The sequence below is a fragment of the Aquarana catesbeiana genome, linkage group LG04, assembly GCF_042186555.1.
Source record: "Aquarana catesbeiana isolate 2022-GZ linkage group LG04, ASM4218655v1, whole genome shotgun sequence".
NCBI classification, from domain to species: domain Eukaryota; kingdom Metazoa; phylum Chordata; class Amphibia; order Anura; family Ranidae; genus Aquarana; species Aquarana catesbeiana.
In genome coordinates this window covers 221014263-221034746 of record NC_133327.1, presented here as the reverse complement: position 1 = coordinate 221034746, position 20484 = coordinate 221014263, and the positions used below count along the sequence as shown (strand labels likewise).

The following is a 20484-nucleotide window of genomic DNA, read 5'->3' as shown; positions in this document are numbered from 1 at the left end:
TCAGCTCACTCCCACGAGAAGGAAAAAAGGCTTACCAGATGTGGTGGACCCGACAGGGCATACGCCGAATTGGGTCAGATAAGGCTGGGGTGGTAAGTGGCTGTAGATGTCTGTGATGTCGCGACTTGCTGGATTCCTCCAACTGGTCCCCAAGTCCTGGAAGGTGTGGGGTATCCCAAGAATATGGACAATTCTGTGGATCCTAGGGGAGGGATGAGGTGTTCCGTAGACAGGTCCCTCAAACCAGCATTCGTAGGTTAGGTGATGATGTGAATAAGGAGATAAAAAAGGAAGGGCCACATAGTGTGAATCCGAATATAAAAATTTTTAATAAAAAATATAAGGAAATACACTCACGTATAAGTCCAAAATTTACAGCGCTGTGACAAAGTGGCGACAGTGGGGTCCTACCCGACGCGTTTCGTCCTAAAAAGACGTCATCTGGGGGGTTACCCCCACTGTAGCCACACTCATATATATAGGGGGTGCTTCAATAATCCTAGGAAACCACTCCTCATTGAAAAAACAGCACTTCCGGTGTTGGCCCAAAATGGCCGACCGGCGTGCGTTCCAACCATGCGTTCCAAGCACCATTTCCGGGATAGGAGGTGAACCGGAAGTAGGGGAACGATCTAAAGAAAAGAGAAACTACTTGCCAAATTAGAAGTATTCAACTAGTGCACACTGAGTAGGTGCAACAAAGTGATAGTGGATCAAGGAGAGGCCCGATATTACAAGTTATGCAGTGTCTGTGCATAGAAAGAAGAAGTTTCTCCAGTGTGTCACCAGGAAGTGACGTGGGTGGGACGGTGAGCGCCGCGAAGGCGCTGTGATTAGGCCAAGGGAGGAGGATGCTTAAGGTGAGAGGCCGTGTGTCACCAGGAAGTGAAGTGGGTGGGACGGGGAGCGCCGCTAAGGCGCTATGATTGGCCATGGGAAAAAAGTGCTTGAGGAGAGAAGCCGTGGGTGGAGCGGCGAGCGCCGCATAGAAGTTGGTCATGCACAGTGAGGGTGTAAGCCGTGATTAGAGTAAGATGCCGCTGTCAGCGGACTTCTAACGTGCGCAATAAGAAAGTGCTGGGGGAAGCAGTACAAAGACTGCTCAGTAATGTGGAAGTAGAGAGTGTAGAGCCTAGATGCAAGTGCATGAGGGAGCTGCACGGATAAGCGTATAGTCATAAAAATATGAATCTAACACCCAATAAACACACTGAAGAATCATATGAAAATAAAATGAGAATAAATGAATAAATGCCAAGGGGCCAATGTGAAAAAAAGCCAATGTAGAAAAAAAGAGGAATAGAGGAGCAGGCTTCCTTGTAACAGTATATAAAGCAACGCGCCCATAAACATAGATACAAGAGATCAATACATAAAAACATGATAATGTAAAAATGCATGTAAGACTCTTCCTATGACCATGGGAAAAAAGAAATAAATAAAATTAAAACAAACTGCACACTTAGGTGCCACATAAACATATATGGAACATAAAAACAAGTTAAAATATATGGATGGACATAAGAAATCAGAAATAAACATGGAACCCCAAAAAAGGTGGAACCCCAAAAAAGATGGAACCCCAAAAAAGATGGAACCCCAAAAAAAGGGAGAACAGGTCGTATCACCCCAAAATAGGGTGAAAATAGGGGGAGAGAGTTTCTTGTTTGGAGGTGGATATCAGGCTCCATTAATGAAAGCGTTGACATCCAACTCCACATTGATTCCGAGCGGAAAAAGGGTACGGAGCTCATGGATCCAAAAAGTCTCCAATCGTGATACACCTCTGGTCATGGCTCCGCCCCTCCATGGGGGAACATATCGGTCTATCACCGTGAATTGTGTGCCCGCAAACACCCGATTATGTTGTAGCTTATAGTGTCGGGGAACCGTATGTTTAGTGTCGCCACTTTTAATCAAAGCAATGTGCTCCGCCACTCTTATGGAAAAAGAGCGAATGGTACGGCCTATATATTGCTTGCCACAATGGCATGTGATTAGGTAGACGATGTAGCTGGTAGTGCAGGTACAGAATCGTTTGATGGAGTATCGTCTCTGTGTAACTGTTGAAATAAAAGATGTGGTTTTCCTTCCTATGCCAGAATTGTGGCGACATACTATACATCTTCTACAGGAGTAGAAGCCCTCCATTTCAGGAAAAAGGGGTTGATATATGGGGGGGTTGATGATGTTAGGGGCAATTTTACTTTGCAAAGTAGGGGCACCCCTAAAAATGACTTTAGCCCTGTCAGGCAAAACAGTGTTCAGAATCCGGTCATTCCTGAGGATGTCCCAATGTTTTGACATAATAGCTTTGATGTGTTTAAATTGATTAGAAAAAGCAGTGAGAAGGGACCACCTAAAAATCTCACCTTGTTCTTTCTTGGGCTTCTCAACGAGAAGAGACTCCCTATTGGTCTCTCGGGCTCGTTGGAACTCCCGATCAACAAGTTGGGGGTCATAGTTCTTGTCCAGTAATTTCGCCTTCAAATGAGCAGATTGTGTTGTGAAGGCCTCAATGCTAGAGCAATTCCTTCGTAATCTAAGGAATTGACTCTTCGGAACTGAATCTAACCAGGACCGGTGATGGCAACTGTCTGGGGGAATGAAACTGTTCCGGTCCGTGGTTTTAAAGTGGGTCTGTAGATGAAAGCGGCCGTTACGGATCTCGATGTCTAAATCCAAAAAGTTAATTTTTTGTTTACTGGCTGTGTGTGTCAGGGAGATGCCCCGATCGTTGGTATTTAGATGTTCAAAAAATTGGTCCAACGATTCGGCACTACCCTTCCATAGGAGGAGGATGTCGTCAATATACCGCGCCCACATGATTAGGGAGGGATCCCTATTGGCATAGACGACATCCTCCTCCCACTTGGGGACCAGTTGGAGGAATCCAGCAAGTCGCGACATCACAGACATCTACAGCCACTTACCACCCCAGCCTTATCTGACCCAATTCGGCGTATGCCCTGTCGGGTCCACCACATCTGGTAAGCCTTTTTTCCTTCTGGTGGGAGTGAGCTGATCTGCCTTTTGGAACATTGGATTTACCTGTGTACAACATATCTACCTTTGGTCAGCATTATGTAATGTACAATGTAGTGTATACAGTGCAGGAGCCTGGGCTATGTAACGCACACAGTGCTGGGGTAAGAAAGTCGGTAATGGGCAGAAGGCACAGGTCAAGACTGTGTAGCACACAGAGTGCATGAGTCAGTCAGGACTAAGTACTGTAAAGCCCAATCTGTAAAAGCCCCTCCCCCCCCACACACACAAACATTTTTGTCCCCCTCCCAAATCCCCGCTCCCATCACAAGTCTCCTCCACCGACCAAAATCTCTCCTTTCACCATAATTAGGTATCCAGGAAGTACTGTATGTGCTAAATGCTGAAATTCATCAGTTTAATTAAAACTTCCCCTACTTATAAAATTTGGTTTCATATTTTGGTCATGGTCATATGTTTTTATGTCTCAGAACAACACCCTTTAGATGATCAGAACAACTTTTCTATTGTATTTAATCATAGCAATGTTTAAATTTAGATTTTTGAACTGTTTATTAATAGCACTTTATTTTCTTGTACAGGTTATTGAGCACCATTATGCAAGAAAACTGGGCCTGGTGATTATGGAAAAGAGTGGGAATATGACAGAAGACATTGTGCCCTCTACTGTTACTATGTATTGGTCCCTCTCTGTATCAGTATTCTCTCTTGGGGGTTTAGTGTCTTCATTCTTTGTTGGATGGATTGCAGATAAATTGGGAAGGTGAGCCTTGTGGACCATTGTTTTTTACAGTTGCAACGTAATTCCAGATTTCACCACCAGGTTGTACACACTTCACTGAATCTGTAATTGCAGATTTTCCTCCCAATTTAATTGAAAAAAGTATACAATTCGAACAAACCTATTTAGGAACTACATTTTTTCCCTAGAGCTACTTTTTGTAGTTTCATTTTCTCTGCTGTTTTTCATTGAGCATTTTTTTGAACAATAGAAATTTTCCTAAAATTAGGCATATAGCTTGTTGTTATACAACCAAGTTTAATATTTAAAATAACATTTTGAAACTCAAACTTTTTAAATGCTTATTTAATAACTACTTCCAATCCAGGAATTTTATGACACTTTATTCACATGTAACAATTAGTATTTTTTTTGCTTGAAAATTAAACATTATATATTTTTTTAAAGCAGAGGCCCTAGAAAATAAATTGGTGGGTGGTGCAATTTTTGATGTCACACAGTATGTGCACAGCATTTTTTCAAATGCAATTTTTTGGGGAAAATACACTTTTTTAGCTTTAATGCAAAAAAAAAAAAAAAAACACAATACATGACCCAATTTTTTTTTTAAATATAAAAGATGAAGTTATGCCGAGTAAATAGATACTAAACATGTCACACTTTAAAACTGCGCATGCCTGTGCAACGGCGACAAACAACATAAGTTTTACTATTTATAGGTGATGCTTTACAGGTTACTACTTTAGATTTACAGAGGAGGTCTGGTGTTAGAATTACTGCCTGTGATCTGACGTTCATGGTGATACCTCACGTGTTTGACGATGGCTGTTTACTTGCGTGCAGGACCAAAGCACGTGTTTGCCTTTGCACGCAAGCACGGGAGAATAGGGGGACTTAAAAAAAAGAATTTAGTTTTATTTTTATTTTTTTTTACACTGTTGCTTTATATTTTTTGTTATCACTTTTATTGCTGTCAAAATAGGCATGTGGCAGGTCCTCTGTATGGTGAGATATGTGGTCTATGGGACCCCAAATGCCTCCTCTGCACTTAAAAGCATTCAAAACACCAAGATCAGTTTTTTTGAATGCTTTTGATTTTTTTTAAAAATGTGCCCCTGGTTTCCGAGTAAACTGGAAGTGATGTCATGTAATCGATTCTGGAATACTCTTATGAACAGACGATCAAAGCCGATCCTGGCTTTGCTTGGCTGTTCGGCCAGCCGGCGTGTCTCCCAGTGGGTCAGAGGAGCCTGAGAGAGCCAGCTGCTTTTAATAGTAACTGGTTAGCCACTCCTTTTGCAATTACAAGAGAGCCAACCGCTGGCTGTAAAAAACGATACCGCAGCTGCAGGCATCATCCTGGTATAACCACCAAAAGTCTAGCAGCGTACGGGTACGTCACTGGATGGGAAGTGGTTAAAATAATAATTAATACATGGAGGTGCATAGCAACCAATCAGCTTCCATTTTTTTTTTTTTTGGCCAAAGCTTAATTGAACAAGCGGAAGTTAGAAGCTGATTGGCTACCATGCACAGCTGCACCAGATTTTACACTCTCCAGTTTTAGTAAATCAACCCCATTAAGTCCAAAATGTACTATCTAATCCTACAGTCTCCTTCCAGAATCTTTTCTGAACCTTACGGAAAATCAGTAATATATGAGGAGGACTCCACATGAACAAAACCAAAATTTCAAGTGCTCAAAATTCCCTTCTCTGCTGAAATACACAAAAGCTATTACAAGATAACTTTAAGTTTTCTTGGGTCTGCTTCCACCGACCCTATTTAGGTGTTAATCTTAAACTGGACATACTGTACATGGATGGAAATTCGGCTGGTTCAGCATTTCAATCCATGTATGGGCACCCTGGTTGTACAGAAGTTGTTCTATTGATCGACTTCTATACAACTTGCCTGTCAGATAAATGCCACTCAATTAGTATTGATCAGTGTATTCTGACAGTGGGGAAATCTCCCCGCTGGCAGAATACAATAGCTTAGTCGGAGTGATTACCCCATCCACATTAAATGTGTGGATAGGGGAATAAGGTTTGTTTTTTTTGTTCAACCTGATGGTTGAACAAAAAAAACTGACCCATCTATGGCCAGCTTTACAGCAAACTACCACGCACACTTCTCTGGTCTCTGAGATTGCATACAGCATACTATCGACTCCCGGACTGGAGCAGTGGGCAGATTTGGTTTGATTACTGGGAGATGACTCCTGGGTGCTAGGCAGGCATGCAGAAATGTGAGTGTTATTTTAACAGTTATTTTGAAAGGTTTTAATAAACATTTAGCAAAATGAATTTCCCCACTGTTTTGGCTCCTCTATGTATGCGAGTCTGCATTTGGTCTAAGGAAACAGGATATAGTGAACGACATTGAGCAGCACATAGCGGAGCTGTGAAAAGCCTGCTTTTTTGGCATAAGCTAAAGGAAATCAATTACATCTGGTGAGTTTGCATCCATTGGGAGAGGGGCACAAGCTCACATAGAGTGGATTGGTGTTGAGTGATATTGTAGTAGGACAAGTACTTTGAGCACTGGCACTTTTTGTTACAGAAGATTCTTTATGGTTTATGCACCTTTTCAAAGAACTTGTTTGGATCTAAACAAGGATTTTTTTTTTATGAGTGCAGACTTCTGTTATGAGAATTCTTCCTAAGAACTCTGCGTACTGGCACTTTATTCATTAATGTTTGATACATTTGAATTTTTTGTGATTAATTATCTTCATAATTTTTGATAGCAATTTTATAGCTTTGAGTATACACTCTAAGCAAGTATAGAGGTTTAGCTCGCCTTTACTATATCTTTATCCATCTAGTTAATGTGCATACATTGAGAGAGCACTGCTTCCCTGAATTAATTGTGTATCATTGCACAGGTGTTAAATATTAGACTTACCACACACTTTATCAAGGTAATTATCCAGCCTTACAGGTCATCTTACGTCAACCATGTGGTTAAACATTTTACAGGAGCACAGGTAAGCACATCTGGTGCTGGTAATGCAGTCTACGAAACCCCAATCTGGGTGTACCTAGAAACTCACCTCCAATTCCCAGTTGGAGTTAGTAACCTATTATGGTTACCAAAGCAAGCAGAAGCCCAATATCCAGTTCAATAGCTTCTCATTCCTTAGACGTATGAGATCAGTCCATATACTCCTTGAAAATAACATTGCCCTGTACCAATTTTATATCTTTTTTGAGTAGCCTATTGTTTACTCCACCATAAGTAATCTATTGGATAGACATTGTTGGGGTAAACATAATTTAACAATGCTTAAAAATGTGTTAAAAGATGTAAGACAATGCCTTTTGATACATTCAAAGAAAAGTGTCATACCCCATCCTGGGGTATTTCTGTATTTACATATTAAACACTTTGTTGACACCTTTATCAACAATTTACAAATGCCCAGGCAATCTCATTATATTCAAATAAAAACATGCAACCGACTGATTTACTCAAGCCGCGAGTATAGGTAAAAGTGCAACAGTTCAGATGTGCTATATATGCAGGTAGTTCAGTAATGAATAATGCATATCATGAGCAGATCTGTAGACAAAAGCAGGCTTGCTGGTACTTGCGATGCACTGCTGCAGATGTAAGCAGAGCAGCAATGAGACCGGTGTGCAGCAGGAGCAGGTCAGAACAGGCAGAGTAGTAACAGTGAGGTCGATTTACTAAAGGCAAATAGGCTTTGCAGTTTGCAAGTGCAGTTGCATTCATTTTACTTAGTAAATGTAAATGTGGTAAAGCTTCACTTTGTAAAGAATACCCAATCAGGTTCAGGGAAAATAAAAAAGCAGCATTTTTGCTTGCACATAATTGGATGATAGAAATCAGCAGAGCTTTACCGCATGTACTAAAGAGATACTAAAGATTCGTTTATAATTTTTTTTAAAAAAACAAACATGTCATGCTTACCTCCACTGTGCAGTTCGTTTTGAACAGAGTGGCCCCGATCGTCCTCTTCTGGGGTTCCCCGGCGGCTCTCGCGGCTCCTCCCCGCAAGAGCTAACCCCCCTCTGGGAAGCTCTCTCCTGAGGGGGTTACCTTGCGGGCACGCTCCTGTGTGATACACTCAGTGGCCATAGCCGCCAAGTGTATGACTCGGCCTCGCCCCCCGGCGCGCAGCATCATTGATTTGATTGACAGCAGCGGGAGCCAATGGCTATCAATCAACCAATGAAGAGCCGACTAGAGCTTGGGGAAAGCAACGCGGGATCGCGTCCAAGGAGATTTGGGTCTTAGGTAAGTAAAACAGGGGCTCGGGTGGGGCCGGTGACTGCAAGGTGTTTTTTTCATCTTAATGCATAGGATGCATTAAGGTGAAAAAACACGAAGCTTTGCAACCCCTTAAGCTCTAGGGAAAAATGAGTACAACTGCAATTGCAAAGTATGCAGACTATTTGCCTTTAGTAAATCAACCCCAATGAATCTTGATAATACAGGAGGGTAAGGCAGAAGCTTAGTCTAGTCATGTAAAAAATCAAGTCTGAACGGTACACAATTAGCAGTGAAGAGAAAGCAGAGACAGAACAAATAGGGTCATACATGGTTATACATTAGCAGATATAAGCTGCGTCAAGCAGGGGGACACAAGACAGCATCCACTATCATGAGCACTGATGGTGTGCTATCACAGGTGTTTTAAACGTGAGCATTTACAAACTGGCCATTCACCATTGTTTGCCAGGTAAGATCTGTTTAAGGCTACAGTAGGTTCGCATGGAGCGGCTCACAGTAGGGATCCGGTGCGCCCCTGTTCACCGTTTCAGGGCCGTTTTTGGCTGAATTCGGACCTAAAACAGACAAGAAGATGCACAGGACTCCTGTGCAATTCTCACCAGAGCCGGTCCGGAGATGTGAGAACCGGCTCCATAGAGAGCCGGTCACAATCTCCTGACATGCGAATTGGATGCGAAGAAACCCACTTCCAATTCGCACTAGTGTGAACCCAACCTCAGTTGAGTTTTACTCAGTATTAAAGTGGTATTGAACACCGCAAAAAAATTTAAATAGCCCCCTGCCATTTGATGACATGATGTGCTAGTATGCTGTGCATACTAGCACATAGTGAGACACTTAACTATCAAATTAAGCCCTCCAATGCTGAGCTGTCACCGCTCCTGGCACTTCCATCTTCGCCTGGTCTTCCTTCGAGTTCACGCTCTCCAGCCACTTGAATGGCCAGGCCATGATGACATCACTCCTGTACGCATGCTTCACCACAGCACACAGCAAATGCCGTAAATGTGCTCTGATCAGCACATGGGTGAGGGGAGAGGCATTTATGTCACAAGAGACCACTTATTTTATAAAAACCCTGCCTATCAACGATTTTTTAAATATGAGAGTTTAATACTGATTTAAAGGGACAACCTGAATCCTGGTACTGACACTAAGCCATCCCTTTTTATTCCCAGAACTGCTTCAAGTGATATTCTTTTACTTGGACCTTCAGTCATATAAGGTCATATAAGGTGGGATCCCCTGATGTGAAGCATTTCTGGATCTTTACCAGGTCATCTACACACTTCTAAGATGGCATCTACCAAAGATCCGCCTACAAAGTTTTACTGGGCAAGAAACCTGAATGATATAGTAACTGCAAATTTCCACTAATACGGCTACAATCAAATCAAGTATGCTGTTAACAAACAAATTTGAAACAAGCCCTTTGAGAAATTCAAACATACATTTTAACAATGTTTTTTGAAAAACTCACCTTGATACAAGACAACAAATTCAATTAATTTAAAAAGATCTGGATCTCATGGTTGGAAAAATACCTCATCTTTGTGCCTTCACTCAATTGTGCAGTTGGAGCCCCCATCATTCATCTTTTGCATCTTTTCTTCTTTCAATTGTTTTTATCCTCATCTTTTCTTTGTTTTCTCTTCCCTTCATCTCCCTTCTCTACCCTCCACTTGCTGTATATGCACTCCTCTCTCTCCCTTCACTCATAAATTGGGAAACCGCAAACCATTAAGACTCCCCCCAAGATTACTCTGATAAAAGTACCAATTGCAATACAAACATTCAAATAGACAGTGTAATATTGGGGGATTATTAGCTCAGTGATAGATAAAACAGGAAGTCTGTTTTAGGGTGTGGTGGTCAACTTTTATTAAAAAAGGAAAAAGAAAAGTCATTACATCAGGTTGCCCATCAAACAAGTAACACAAAATTGTTCAGCCTCCTGGTTATGTCTTTCTTTCAGGCTCCAGTGTCTCCTTCAAGCTAGTACAGATGCTGTCAAAATAATACCGAGTCATCTGGCTCTCTCTTCGACAGCACCGCTGCATAGGCCCAAAACCTTGGCCTTTGACTGGTCCTTCAGACCTTTTCACCCAGCTCTCCTGGCTCCCTGGGTTCCCCTAGCTCTCAACCTTTAGTTGCAGCACCCTGCTTCCTGGACCCACACCCGCGCCTCGCCATAGCGGATCTCCCCTGACACTCGTCTGATGCCCTCCTGTCTCCAAGCCTGAGACCTCCTGGCTTTTGTGTGGAGCGCACCTGTTACCTCGACAAAGTAGACCTGTCTCTTGCATGAACCACACCTGTCTCCAAAAGGGAGTCCTGAACTATGCCCAAGTCTATCATTATAAAACTGTGCATACGTGTACACTCAGCCTACTGGTCTTCTGCGAGACCTGGACACTGGGTTGGATATTTTCTTCCCTCACAAAGCAGTTTGAAATCTCAAAACTACAGAGCCCAATCTGGGAATACAAAAATCTGTAAAAACAGCCTTCTACACTCATAATCGATACTCCAGAGTCTGCATACATGCAAACCCTATGTCCTTTCTAAAACCATTTTCACAGTGTCAGGGCATCGCACTGTCACAACGGTCATTTGAAAATGTCACAAAATTTAGATCAACCAGTGAAAATACTGTTACGCATTCTTAATGGTGACTCTGCTCAAACATTTTATTTATAGTTTATTTGTATATTATGTACCTGTTTTACTCGACTTTTAACTTACACTGCTTGAATAAAACGTATTAAGATCATACTAAAGTCTTATTTTTTTTGTTTAAAACTAACAAACATGTTATACTTACTTGCTCTGTGCAGTGGTTTTGCACAGACCAGCTCAAATCCTCTTCTTCTCGAGTCCCCTGCTGGTGCTCCTGGCTCCTTCCTCCTGCTGAGTGCCCCCACAGCAAGCAGCTTTCTATGGGGGCACCCGAGCCACTGCCCTGTGTGTCCATTCAGATACGGAACTGCGTCTGGGCCCCGCCCCCTCATTGCCTTTGGGTGACAGCAGCGGGAGCCAATGGCGCCCACTGTGTGTCTTAGCCAATCAGGAAGGAGAGTCCCAGAGAGCCAAGTCTCTTGTGCAACACTGCTGGATCGAGACAGGGTGGGGCTTAGGTAAGTATTAAGAAGCTGAGGGGGGCTGCTGCACACAGAAGGTTTTTTATCTTAATGCATAGAACGCATTTATATAAAAAAACTTCTGCCCTTAGAATCACTTTAAACACTTGCCAACCGCCCCATGTACATATACTGGCTCTTCTGCGTGAAATCACATACAGGTACGTGATTTCGCTCTTCCGGTGATTGGACACAGTGGGAGTCAATCAGCGGGTCTGGGTGACCCGATGTCTGCTGGAAACCGTCCAAATGTTCCTGAGAGAGGCAGAACGGCGGTCTGCCTATGTATACAAAGCAGGTCGCTGTCCTGTGACAAGGGAAGACAGAGATCCTGTGTTTATGCTAAGCAGGAACACGGATCTCTGTCTTCCCACAGTTAAAGTATCCCCCACACAGTTAGAAAGCACTCCCTAGGGACACATTTAACCCTTTGATCACCCCTGATGTTAACCCCTTACCTGCCAGTGTCTTAGTACAGTGACAGTGCATATTTTTTAGCACTGATCACTGTATTAGTCTCACTGGTTACCAAAACAGTGTCAAAAGTATCACTCAGTGTCCGATTTGTTTGCTGCAATGTCGCAATCCCGCTATAAGTTGCTGATCGCCCCCATTACTAGTAAAAAATAAAGAAATAAATAAAAATTTCATAAAAATATCCCAGTTTGTAGACGCCATAACTTTTGCGCAAACCAATCGATATACGCTTATTGGGATTTTTTTTTTACCAAAAATTTGAAGCGGAATGCATACTGGCCAAAATTGATGAAGAAATTTGATTTTTTACAGTTTTTTATTGGATATGTATTATAGCAGAAAGTAAAAAATATTGGGTTTTTTTTTCAAAATTGTGGGTTTTTTTTGTTTATAGAACAAAATAAAAACGGCAGAGGTGATCAAATACCACCAAAAGAAAGCTCTATTTGTGGGGAAAAAAGGGCATCAATTTTATTTGTGTATAGCGTCGTATGAAAGCGCAATTATCAGTTAAAATAACGCAGTGCCGTATCGCAAAAAATGGCCTGGTCATGAAGGGGGGTAAACCTTCCAGAGCTGCAGTGGTTAAATGAGAAATAGAATTTCGCAGTTTACCACCTGTGTTTGTTAATGCTGTTATGCAAGGTTTCACAATGCACTATGAACTATGATCTTTAAAACTCCTAAGTTTTATAGCTATATTATGGGTAAAGGAACAAAGTATAAAAATATTGATAGGTAAGCATATAGACGCTCAACATTCTGACTAATCACCATGAAATCTAAGCTATGTATAGTTCACTGAACTAAATAGCTAGGATTGACCAATTTGCCTGCCCACCCACCCACCGGAACCTTCAACTGTGGCAACCAGAAGTTATTCATTCAGTAACAGTAGTAATGCCGCTTACACACGACCGGACTTTCCGGCAAACTAGGTCCGACAGGATTAGTCCGTCGGACAATGCGATCGTTTTTTGGGGAAAAAATCAGACGGACCTAGAAATAGAACATGTTTCAAATCTGTCGGACTAAAAATCGTGAAAAACGTTCGTCTGTGTGCTGGTCCGATGGACCAAATACGACGCAAGGGAAGCTATTGGCTACTGGCTACTGAACTTCCTTTTTTTGTCCCGTTTACAAAACGAACTGACTTTCGACTGGACGTAGTCCGTTTGTGTGTGGCCAAGTCCGTTCGGTCTGAAAGTCCGTCGGACTTCTGCCAAAAGTCCGTCAGGAAGACCGTCGGACCTAGTTTGCCTGAAAGTCTGGTCGTGTGTACACGGCATTAGAAGCATGCCCCCCCAACCCCCCCCCCCCCCTGTCATACAGACTGCATACATGGATAAGGGTCTGGTATAGATTTAGAGGGGACCCCATGCAAAAAAAGACAATAAAAGGCATTCCCCCTCCCCTAAAATCCATACCAAACCCTTGTTCTAGATAGACATTAGGAGTCTATGAAATTTGTTCGGGGTTTTCAGATTGTGGCTGAAGTTTTTGACAATTGTCCTCCTGCTAAACGAACATTGCTCATTTTGCTCATCACTAATTCAGATTGAGAAATATTTGTAAGACATGTCTTTAGCACATGCATGATTGATTAGACATGCTACCCGTGAAACAGATTTATTACTATGTTAATATTTTTCTATTCTAATCCCAATAAAGGTAATCTGATTTCAGCTTTACTTCTGAATTTTAGGATCAAAGCTATGATGGTCGTGAATTCTCTGGCAGTTATTGGAGCACTGCTGATGGGGCTGGCTCCACTAGGTCAAGCTCACGCTTTAATTATTGCTGGCAGACTTTTAACTGGGCTTTACTGTGGTAAGTGGGACCATATGTAGATATTTTATTGGAATTTGCAGCATACGTTTAGCAGTCTGTCACAAGCTCAATTTGTCCTTTGTATTTTTTTTTTATATATTTTTACCAAAATAAATGATTGCGGTGTAAATGTTTACAGCTTGAGAAGAATATTTTGAACCCAAAGGTTTATCCACAACAATTTGCTAAGCCTTTATTTCTATGGTCCAACACTTAAAAACGAGGAGCTTTAGATGGGTGCTATAAGTGCTCTCCCAAATAATATATCAATAATGAAGAACAAGGACATTGTGTTGTTTGTTTAATCACCTGACTTTCAGATTCACCAAGTTGTGCTTGCAGAGTTACCTCTTGTTTAAACAATGCCCCCTAAGAATAAGTTATTCAATAATGCCCTTGTTTATAAAACTTTTCAATGAAGTTCAGGACAAAAGAGAGCAATGGAAGCTGATTTTTATAATATGAAAATAATAGTTCTTGATATAAATGTTTGAATATTATTCTTTTTTTTCTCTACCTGGAACAATGAGAGCAGTAAATAAACTTGCTGTTTTATAGTAAAATAGGGATTGCTTGTTGTGCCGAATACCAACCAACTTTGGTTTGGCAGTGGGAGCAGTCTGGCCCAGATGCAGGTGTTTAAGAGATGATCTCAGGTCTCCTGCTTGGTGATCCTGGTGTAGTAGCATCCAGCTGCTGTGCAGGAGGACCTGGGTGAAATGATCTCCGGTCAGACACTCCCAACAAAGTTCCAACATCAGTGTCACTCAGTGTAGCCACAACCAGCAGTGCAGAATCTGTAGCTCCTTTTCCTTCAGGGAAATACACTGATACTGTAATCTATTAGCCAAGCTTTCACTGACAACCAATGTAAGGGTACACATCTCTGCTAATCACAAATGTAGGAGGGCACAATACTGACCAACAAAGTAAAGGGGCATTTCATCACTCACTACTGAAGTAAGGTGGGGGGGCTACATGGACCCTTAGTGCAACAGGGCACATCACTAGACACTAGTGTAACAGGAGTTCCTCATTGACCACCTATGTCAGGGGTATTTCTCCACCACTAAACACAAATTATCTATATTCTGTAAGCTGGGTAATACAGTATATGCATGAAAACGTCTGAGAACTCCATTGTCTATGTTTTTATGGGAATCATTTCTTAAATTTTGTCATATAGAGGGGAGAGGTGTTAGGAAAATGATTCTCAGTGGGAGCCAAATACAAAGTACATCACTCTTAATCAATCAGATTCACTCCTCTACCTAGTAATGACTGGAAGGGCCTGGTAGTTTTAGGTAACACCCATGGTTTTCCTTTCAGATATGTTTATTCATGAAGCCCTTCACTTGTAATAAAAAGTTGATATACTGATTTTCTCATTTAAAAAACCAAAAAGAACTATAAATTAAAAAAGCTGTCTTGTGTTCTCTATTTTTCCAGGACTGATAGCAGGACTTGTACCTATCTATATTGGGGAGGTTTCTCCAACAGCACTAAGAGGAGCTCTGGGTACCCTGAATCAACTTGGTATTGTCACAGGAATTCTTATCAGTCAGGTATGCATCAACAATTGAACTGCCTAAAATTGATATATATATATATATATATATATATATATATATATATATATATATATATATATATATATGTGTATGTATGTATGTATGTATGTATGTATGTATGTATATATATATATATATATATATATATATATATATATATATATATATATATTTTGTGAGGCAATGGCTGGCAGGATTGTGGATGATGTATATGTGTCACCTAGGTTTCTCACCTACACATGTGAGGGGATCCAGGGTTTGTGTATGTATGTAAAGGAAACAAACTGTTGTTTTCTCAGGTCCTAATAGGTTGTGTTCATATGGGGAAGGGGGGGGGGGGGGCATAGCATCACATGCGGCTGAAACTGTCCAAACTGTAAGTTAATCTCTGTCTCCCTTCAGCAGTCTCTATAGATCTATAGATCACCCAAGGCCAGCAGTTTAGAGGACGAAGGGAAGGATGTATCTCCTCTGCCTCCCAGCCTTTACCATGACATGCTGTATATCTGCCCTGTACCTGAAAGAGAAAGTTAGCTAGGTTCAGTGAATTTGTGTATGTATGTATGTCTGTATATGTGTGTATGTATGTGTATATGTGTGTGTATATGTATCTATGTGTGCATGTGTGTTAAGGTAAGTGTTTGCATGTATCTACTTTATATGTGAGTGTATGTATCTGTGTGCAATGTATGATTGTGTGGGTGAGTGTATGTAGGTGTGTGCAATGTATGATTGTGTGTGTTGTCAAATTTCCTTTATAGGGAGTATTGCTGTGCTATGAATAAAGGCTGTGAAATTATAGGGGGTGCTGTGTACTAGGATGTATATACCCCTAACCCCTGCATTATGTACCTTACAAACTCCTGACCTCTACACTCTGTTTACTGGACTGTTCATTACTCTTACTTCTGACCCTTGCACTCTGTATGGTGCTTTTACATATAATCCGTTCACTCTGTATGTTACTTTTACTCACTTCTGACCCCTGCATTCTATATGTTACACACCCTGACTCCTGCACTCTGTGTATTACTAACTCCTTAACACTATACATTACACATTCCCTACCCCAACACAATGTACATTGCATACTCCTGATTACTAAACTCTGTTCACTGGACTATATGTTACTTTTAATCCTGACCTCTGCACTCTGTACAGTACATACACCTGACCACTGCATACTCTACGTTATGCACTCCTGATCCCTGCATTTTGTACCTTACACACTTCTGACCCCTGCAATCTGTGTATTACACACTCCTGACCTCAGCACTATGTACATGAAAGGCAGAAGGTTTTTTATCTGATTGGCTGAGACACAGCAGCGGCACCATTGGCTCCAGCTGCTGTCAATCAAAGTCAGTTAGCCAATCAGGAGAGAGAGGGCCAGGCCGAACCAGGGCTCCATGTCTGAATGGACACAGGGAGCCGTGACTCGGCTCAGTTCCCTACATAGCAAGCTGCTTGCTGTTGGGGCACTAGACAGGAGGGAGGGGCCATGAGAGCCGAAGAGGGACCCAAGAAGAGGAGGATCTGGGATGCCCTGCACAGAGCAGGTAAGTATAACATGTTTATTATTTTTATAGAAAAAAACGAGAATTTACATTTACTTTAAATACTCCTGACCCTTGAACTCTGTACATTTCACAATCCTGGCCTCTGCACTCTGTACATTATATACTCCTGACTGCTGCATTACACCCTCCCTGCATTACACACTTCTGCACTCTGTACCTTACACATATGTGATCCCTGCACTCTTTCCATGGGTAGACAATCAAACGCATTCTTAAGGCATGAGTAAGATGGTTGTGCATGCAAATCACATTTATGCATCCTAACCCTGGGCACTGGATGACTTTGTCCCAGGACTGGGTACATGTGTTGCCTGTTTGTTTTAGGGAACCCATGAGGGGGCACTTGTTAGTTTGTTGGCCGAGGGAGCAGATTTCCTTTTTGTTTCATGCCATGGACTTAATGTATAAACCCTCCAGCACTGAACTATCTTTGTTTATTGCATTGCTACATAAAAGTGCAGGTCAAACCTGTGTGGACTGTTTCTGGGTGTCCCTGTCTCATGCATGGTTTACTGCCGCCACTGTATGTGTCCATTGAACTGATGTTTATACTGTCCACCATACAATCTGGAATCTTGACTTATAGTGATCTATCAGATATGGTAATATATGGCCATGAGTGGCAAATTTGCTGTGCATGCCCATACCTGATCTTGTAAATTTGTTTGGTCCTTCACTAGGGATAATATACTGCCAATACATATCACATCAATTTATTTGTGTTCTGTAAGCAGCCTACCGAACATATATTTGTACAAAATATAAATTATTATAAACTTGCTTTAGCTAAGCAAATTGACGGTACTGTACAAGTTCATTACATGTAGTCTGTGTTTGTCCTGATTAATGAGACATAAGCAAATGCATGGCTGCACTAGATGTAGGTTTGAAGATAGATGAGTTTTATTTACTTACACTATAGCAAGTCCTTTTAAAGCCTTGTAAGCTGGTAACCCGTACTTTTCAATGCTGCTGAAGCCTATTAAAATAGTAGAATGATAGGCTACTCTGCTGTATACAGCAAATTAGCTTGTGTAGAATAGACCTGTGCAAATTACTCATAAAATTCTTTCCTACCCTCATAGATCTCATAATCATTTCACACAGTTAAAAGCAAGTCCACTGATAACTGTACAGTTTAGTTAATCACTAACACTGCCCCCTCCCATAAGATCACAATGAAAGACCCAGCCTCTGTCAGCTAAACTTACAAGTCTCTTTTAATTTAAATTTATGTACAATCCATCAACATAGTGTAATACATGTGGTATGCAGTCACTGGGTTAGTGGTTGATTCCAGTGTTGCCAACCGTCAGTATTTTTACTGGCAGCCAGTAAAAAATGGGCACTTTTCTCCAGCCAGTGGCAGGAAAAAGGTGCCAGTAAAAAATATGGCTGTGAAGCTCTGTGGAGCTGGCCGAGACCATCCAATTGCCTGCTACAGTGTGTTTGGACGGCGCCAGTGGGGGGCGCCAGGCGGTGCCTGAGTGTGTCATGGGATGTCATGGTGCAAGGGAGCTGAGTGAAAAGGCCGGGACCTTGTGTGCTGGTCAGCAGGACGGGAACAAGGCAAGACGGGTTGCGAGACTGTCAGTGCTGTTTGGACTGAATGGACCACCTGGCATGGAGAGAGACGATCAGGGATCAGGCTCGAAGACCAGTTGCTATAGCATTAGCGGGACTACCACCGACCAGCAGAAGAGGTACACTGGCAGTTACCCCGGAGAATGATACAGGTTCACCTGAGGTGCGGAGTCTAAGTACTAACCGGTGTTCAGCAGAGCTCCTGATGGTGGAGAAGGATTTTGCTGCCTTTTAGTACCAGGTCACAGTCTCCAGGATTGTCTCACCAGGAGGTGAGTAAACCGGGATCCAGAAGCAGATAAGCAGGTAGGGATCAAACAGAAGCATAGTAAGTAAAACAAGCCAAAGTTCAGACTCAGTAATGAGTAGGTGCAGGTTGGGATCTGGCAAAAGCGTAGTCAAGGAAAAAGCCAAGGGTCGATAATGAGTGGTAGCACAATATGGATGGCAGCAGGGAAGAGGAGAGATACTGGCTGAATAGAGCACAATAATCTGGCAAACAGGAAGTGCAGAGACATGGCTTAAATCAGGACATTCATGGGAGAAGCAAGGAGTTCACGGTTCAGCAAAAGCCAAGGCACAAGGCCGGGTTGTCTAATGGATCAGACAAGGTGCTGTCCAGCATCTCAGGTAGCTCAGTGAGAAGAGTCATCGCCAGAGTCATTGCAGATGTCCCAGGTTCAAGTCCAGGCCCTGACGCTGTCACTGTGACTAAGGAGGTGAGGTGTCATCATCTGTGCTGGGTACACTGCTGTCAGTGTCACTGTGAGAGTCAATTTAATGTGTGTCTGCCTGCCCATTCTGATTTCTTGCCTGTCCTGTCCCTGAGCTATTTACTTACTATATTGAAAATAAAATAAGAAAAATGTTTTTTTACCTTAATATCTACTTTAGATCACATTGCTAATTGCACACTGTACTTGTTTGTAACCTAAATACTGACATTTGCACTTAAAACTGTAATTTTGTAACTTTTGGAAATGCCAGTAAAAACTTGGCTTAGCCATTCTGGGTATCGTGTCAGTAAATTTCAAACTGGTAGTTTGGTAACACTGGTTGGTTCTCAACTAAGATATAAGTAGTAGGCTTGTTATTTAACCAAACCTGAAATTGGAAATTTACATTGAGTTGTGTCATTGATCTAATGTAGTGTATGTAGAGTACAATGTATGTAATACATACTATAGCATACTAACCTGGGCATACCTAATATGGATAAAAAGTCTGTTAGCCATATGGATGTTAGGAAAAGTAAGGTGCGTACTTATTAGCAACCATCATGTAAGACATCCCTGGAGCTTTCATTTCTAGCAACTGGTAGTTTAAAAACTGACAGGTGAAAATAACCATTTTTCTGGTCCTCTGGACTGTTTATTTTATATGTAATTCCCAGAATATGTATTTATTGAGAACAATGTATGACATAATAGTTAAAGAGCATGTATAGCAAAAACCTGATCACAGCTATAATTCCCTAAACTAATACCCATTATGTGTTGCTGCAGATTGTTCAGTAGTCCAAATAAGGGTGATGCTGTGATCTGGGGACACAGCGTCATTGGGACAGAAGACAGAGACGGGGGACCTTCCCAGCAAATCCAGGAAGGTTGGCATCTATGGGAGATTTCCCTTCATTTCCTGTACTGAGGTGCAACAGGAGGTGAAGGAAAATCTCTTCAAAGCGATGGAAATACAAAAATACCACTCCTAGATACTGTAACAGTCACTGGAACACTGTGAGCAAAGAAGAAAATCCGGACAGCCGCACACCAGGAGAATATAATCCAAAAGACTTCCTTTATTGTAAAATCAGGAACATATCGTATACAGGACACGATAGACAGATCGTACAGGGCAGTCAGCTAATGCGTTTCGCACTTATGCCAAGTGCTTACTCATAGCTCATAGCTAGTCACTGGAACACTGTTCCCGTTGGAAGACTGACTCTCACATATTGTTCCATTGATACTTTTCAAATTTTAGAATTACCAGGACAAATAGAGGACAAAACAAGGTTTAACCTTTAGATAAACTTTATTGAAGAACAGTATTTAAAATTAATACGTATACTGTACATAGTAACCTATTATTAAAGTGATTGTAAAGGAAAAAATTTTACTTAAAAAACAAAAACAAACATATTATAATTACCTGCTCTGTGCAGTGGTTTTGCACAGAGCAGCCCAGATCCTCCTCTTCTCGGGTTCCCCACCGGCACTCTGGGCCCCTCCCCCTCGCCGATTGCCCCCATAGCAAGCCGCTGGATTGGGATCAGGCTTAGACCCCATACA

The 20484-nt window shown here is 41.8% G+C and overlaps 2 protein-coding genes across 2 annotated transcripts in view; both read left to right on the top strand.

Moving 5' to 3' along the window:
* Positions 1 to 20484, top strand: part of EIF5A2 (eukaryotic translation initiation factor 5A2) — a 568757-nt gene that overhangs the window by 271898 nt on the left and 276375 nt on the right. The gene's annotated exons all lie outside the window — the stretch shown is intronic.
* The window catches only part of SLC2A2 (solute carrier family 2 member 2), a 106266-nt gene that overhangs the window by 25969 nt on the left and 59813 nt on the right, over positions 1 to 20484 (top strand). The window contains exons 3-5 of the mRNA XM_073626201.1: positions 3588 to 3769; positions 13334 to 13458; positions 14908 to 15023. Of these exons, the coding sequence (XP_073482302.1) occupies positions 3588 to 3769; positions 13334 to 13458; positions 14908 to 15023 (423 nt within the window). The remainder of the gene's footprint in view (positions 1 to 3587; positions 3770 to 13333; positions 13459 to 14907; positions 15024 to 20484) is intronic.